We start from the raw sequence: 4,403 nt of genomic DNA on the forward strand, positions 1-4,403 counted from the left end.
GGACATTTGGAGGTTGTGACCAGTCTCATTCTATGACTGAGGTCAGCGAGACCAGTTTTCAAGGATATTGAGAGGTTGTGTCCAATCTTGCTTTTTGATTGTGCTCACTTCTGTACGGTGTTTGCATATTATTTTCAAACATGATGCAGTGGCTTGTCTTAGATAGTCACAACCTCAGTGACGATCCATCGCAGTAAAGTACTGTAACCATCTTAAGGACACACAGGATAGGCAAGCAATATTATGATCAGATGGTACCAACTACTGTCAGATTGGTGACGTGGCATGTTGGCCCGGAAGACTTAAACAATGCCAAAGATTTTTGTAAATATCTTTAATGCTTCTTTCGTTTAATCTTTGGCTTGGGTACATTGATTACTTGTGCAGTGTTCATCAAACAGTCCCTGGAGAAGCAAACCCGTCAAGTATCCAATGAAGTTGAAATCAAACGTGGTTCAAGTTTTGCACCTTACATCTGGACAACACAAACTGCTCCCCCCAATATATTTGCTTGACGTTTCAAAGCCCACTGGGTAATATGTTCAAATGACACAAACTTTTTCCTACTTGTCATGGTCTTCCATGTACCATGGATAAGTTGTGAACTGTCTTTAGAGTCAGTGAATTTAGGTCAGTATCCTGGTCAAGAAGCTTTTGCCAAACTTGAGAAGGTGGGGTTTTGTTTTAACCGTGAGAAAGTTAATCATCCACGTTATTATATTCCAGCTCATCAGAATGAAAGGTTTGCTTAGCCTGTAAGTTTCTCATTATATCTGCCAACATATGTTTAGGAAACTCCGAACCCCGAACCTTGAGGGTATAACATGCAGTCTCAACTTTCTGCAAACTCTGCCTCAACACGTTCATCTTCCGTGGGAGCGCCCGGGACATGTCCCCAAACGATAAGAACGCATCATGTATCTGTCTCATGAAACAACACAATTGGAAAGGTTTATCAAGGTCACCATTCCCTACACAATTGATAGCAGACCTCATCAGCTCTCCCGTCAAATCAGCTATGCCCAACATGTAGTCCATAGGAGCAACAAAGGCAGTGTACGTAATCGTATCTTGTGCTGTTTCCTGGTTGTCCTCTTCCTCCACATCCATGTCTTGCATTTTAACCGTCTCCGTGAAGACTAAATCAGCTTGAACCTCATCCATGCTTACAAGGGTCTCATCTCTATTGTATTTGTAGAAGGATACAGCCTCGATGTATTCTTGCATACCTGGAGGAGAAAACACAACTAGTAAGTAAAAGAAATTGTTGATTACATATCCTGTGACGTCTCAAATTTATGTTGCAAAGAAAGTTGGGAAAGCAACCTGGAATTGGGTCCAGGAGTATGATTGAATAACCAAACAACATGACCAATGCTACCACAAGACCAATGCTACCACAATACCAATGCTTTACTTGACCATGCAGCCAGCTCACAGACTACTTAAATGATGTTGTTTTAATGGGGCAAAATCCCAGTGTCAACTCTCAGAGTACCGAGTTGGCTGAATGAAGGTGGGAGCGCTACCAACCTGGTGAGTAAGCCCTTGTGTACTGGAATGGTTCCTCTCCATGAAGTTCTTGAGCAATCTTCTTGAACTTATCTGTTTGAATCTCTTTTAGTTTCTTCAAGGCATCTTCGAGGATGCCAGCTTTGTTTACTTCTTTCCTGCAAAAGGTGAACACAAATTACACGAACAATTGTAGGATCAGAAAGCTAGATACGTATATTCCGGCATTGCTACACATCAATATTTGAAGGACGGGGCAGCATATTCTGCAAAATACAGTAGAACTTCTCTGTTTAAAGACAAATGCTCTCCTCAATAGAGAGATGTTCAGATTATTTATAACGGACAGATTATAGAGTGCCTTATTTATAATGTACAGCTGCCCAAGTAAGAACTAAAAATAACCTCATACCCAGCTAGCCGCTGTAGTAAGAAAATTGTCCTCTTGCTCTCAATAGTGACATCACGACTCAGCTTCACAAGTCTTTCATATTTGTCATGTTTATAGTCCAGCTCTTTTCGATACTGCCGGAATGATTGGATGACTGGGGAATTCTCATCGACGTCAGGTTGCTCCTCACTTTCTTGTTTTTTCTCATGGAGTTGTTCCCTCTTTTTTCTTTTAACTGAAGTACAAGAATGATACCTCAAAATACAGCCTTAAGACATAGTTGTGAGAGGTCGGTCTCCGTCCGAGTGTTGGGAGTAGGACAGCTGATCAATGGTGATTGGTGGGCATTTAATTCATGTTTGATGCAAATTTTTTAATACAGTAGCAAATATTGGTTGTGACCTTGTCCTCACTTGATCTTAGTGGTGTTTACATCATACAGATGGAACTACAGTAATAAAGATGGAACGAAGGAATGAGAAACAACTACAAGACAAGAAGGGACATGCCAAAGACAGGCATCTGAAGACTGAAGACATATTAGTTCTACCAACTGACAAAAGATGGCATTGGGATCAGTGGAAATCTGAAATTTGCCTGTGGAAAATGTCCTTTTTCCGACAGGAAAAACAATAACTTTTAATGAAACCTAGTCAGCATTGACCTACACTGAACAATGAAACCTTAGAAGCCAATTGATATATCATTACGTATTTTGATCATTACAAATATCACTTCAAAATCCTTGCTTCAAAATACTCACATCCATGATCAGCCATGTTTGTGTTGTGAAGACGAACGGTGTAACAGGAATCATAGTCCACTAGAACCCAGGTCTTCTCACTTAAAATTCGGTCGCCGCCAAAACGGACAAGGTTGCGAGATCTATGGTCATTATCTCTGCTACAAACTAATTTGGAGCACATTCAGTTTTGGTCGGAACTTCGTGTGAAGTTGGAAGGAGTGGCCAGGTTGGTTGTGACATTGTCTTTGGATGGAACTCTAGACCACTATCAAGACAAAGCGCAATTATTCCGATGGGCTCAGTAGTCTTTACAGCAAAAGTCTTCGCATGGCTGCAGGTAGCTCAAGTAGAAAGACAAGGCGCGTCAGCCTTCACACATAATACTTGGTACAGATGCTCTTAGCTGAAACAATGTCACAACTCATAGAGTTGGGCTCCATCACCTGACCTGATCAACTGGATCTTGATGCTAGGTATAAGGCAGAACTTGGAAGTAATTTAAAATTTAAAGACACCTTTCATAAAAAATACAGGAATGAAGGTCACAAATGAAATCATGCTGTTTTGTTTTTTCCAGAGCACTGGCAGTCAAAGCATTTCTCAGCCAATTTATCGAACATCGATTTTATTTCTCTGGCCATGCACTCCAATCCTGTAGTTTTTAAGCCATGTAATAAAGCAAGTAACAGAACCACACCTGTACAATTTTTATTCTAATATTATAAAGGGTATTTACAAAGGGAGTGTAATTGCGCAGATTCAATGATAAATTTTGCCTCTTTTCACAGCTTGTTTTTCTAGCCTTAATAGGAGCATCACAAATCCATCAGACTGTTCTTTCTGCCCACGAAAGAAGCGCCAATGAGGGTGATGTGCAACAAGCAACGCTCATTTACAAATTACATGAAAGAGAAAACAGTTTGAGGGAACACCACATGACTATCTGGTAATTGCCCTCTGAATTGGTGACAATCAGACTGGCCAAAAATTCTCATTATACTGATCTTCTCAGTGAAAATGAATCCAACAAAAAGTGCCCTATGCATTGTATACAGTGGTACATTCAGTGGACCCAGTCCAACAATCTCTGGAAGGTTCAATGTGGCAAATCACATGGCTTTTTCAAACTGAAAAGAAATGCATGTCGGTCACTACACTTAACTTAATAAACCTTAAGTTTAACCTTATACAGAGCTTAGAATACCAGGATGTTGTTGGTTCACCTCCTGGAATGAATATGCTGAATTATTTCTGTGTCCTTCAAAAGAAAACTGAAGTGTCCGACTTCTGGGAGCAGATCACAATCTTATGTGAACGGACTTTCTTCTCACAGTATTAATTCTTGCAAACGTTAAAAGAGCCATTGAATGTTATGTGCAAGAAGCAACACTAATTTACAAATGACATGAAAGAGTAAACAGTTTGAGGGAACACCACATAGCTATCTCGTAATCGCCCTCTGAACTGGTGACAATCAGACTGGCCTAAAATTCTCATTACTGACCATTCCTCAGTGAAAATTAATACAACATAAAGTGGGGTCTGCATTGTATACAGTAATTACCCAGACGAGGAGCAAAATATGTCCATCATTCTCAACCAAGATATTTGTGTGTACCGGTTTGACTACAGGCTGAAGTTGACGATGTACCCCTGACGGAGCCATTGAGAACAAGTAGATCTCGGCTGAACAAGTAAACGTGAAGGCATTTTTGGTGCTGTCCATCACAATCTTCTCCATGCTCGCTCGCCATG

The 4,403-nt window shown here is 40.5% G+C and overlaps 1 protein-coding gene across 1 annotated transcript; it reads right to left on the reverse strand.

Annotated features, from left to right (window-relative positions):
- Window positions 1-344: 344 nt before the first annotated feature.
- On the reverse strand, window positions 345-2,701 carry LOC135485039 (translin-associated protein X-like). Its single transcript, XM_064766766.1, has 4 exons — window positions 2,667-2,701; window positions 1,925-2,138; window positions 1,534-1,670; window positions 345-1,229 (listed from the first exon to the last, which is right to left on the reverse strand). The coding sequence occupies exons 1-4, from the start codon at window positions 2,680-2,682 to the stop codon at window positions 700-702; spliced, it is 897 nt and encodes a 298-aa protein (XP_064622836.1). The 5' UTR covers window positions 2,683-2,701; the 3' UTR covers window positions 345-699.
- Between the last annotated feature and the right edge of the window lie 1,702 nt (window positions 2,702-4,403).

Source organism: Lineus longissimus, chromosome 3 (assembly GCF_910592395.1).
Source record: "Lineus longissimus chromosome 3, tnLinLong1.2, whole genome shotgun sequence".
NCBI lineage: Eukaryota > Metazoa > Nemertea > Pilidiophora > Heteronemertea > Lineidae > Lineus > Lineus longissimus.

Bases quoted from the DNA above. Each gene is read 5' to 3' on its own strand.
- LOC135485039 (XM_064766766.1), bottom strand. The intron at 1,671-1,924 runs GTATGAGGTTAT...CACCTTTTGCAG, and splicing joins TTACTACAGCGGCTAGCTGG to GAAAGAAGTAAACAAAGCTG. The intron at 1,230-1,533 runs GTTGGTAGCGCT...TTTCTCCTCCAG, and splicing joins CACAAGGGCTTACTCACCAG to GTATGCAAGAATACATCGAG.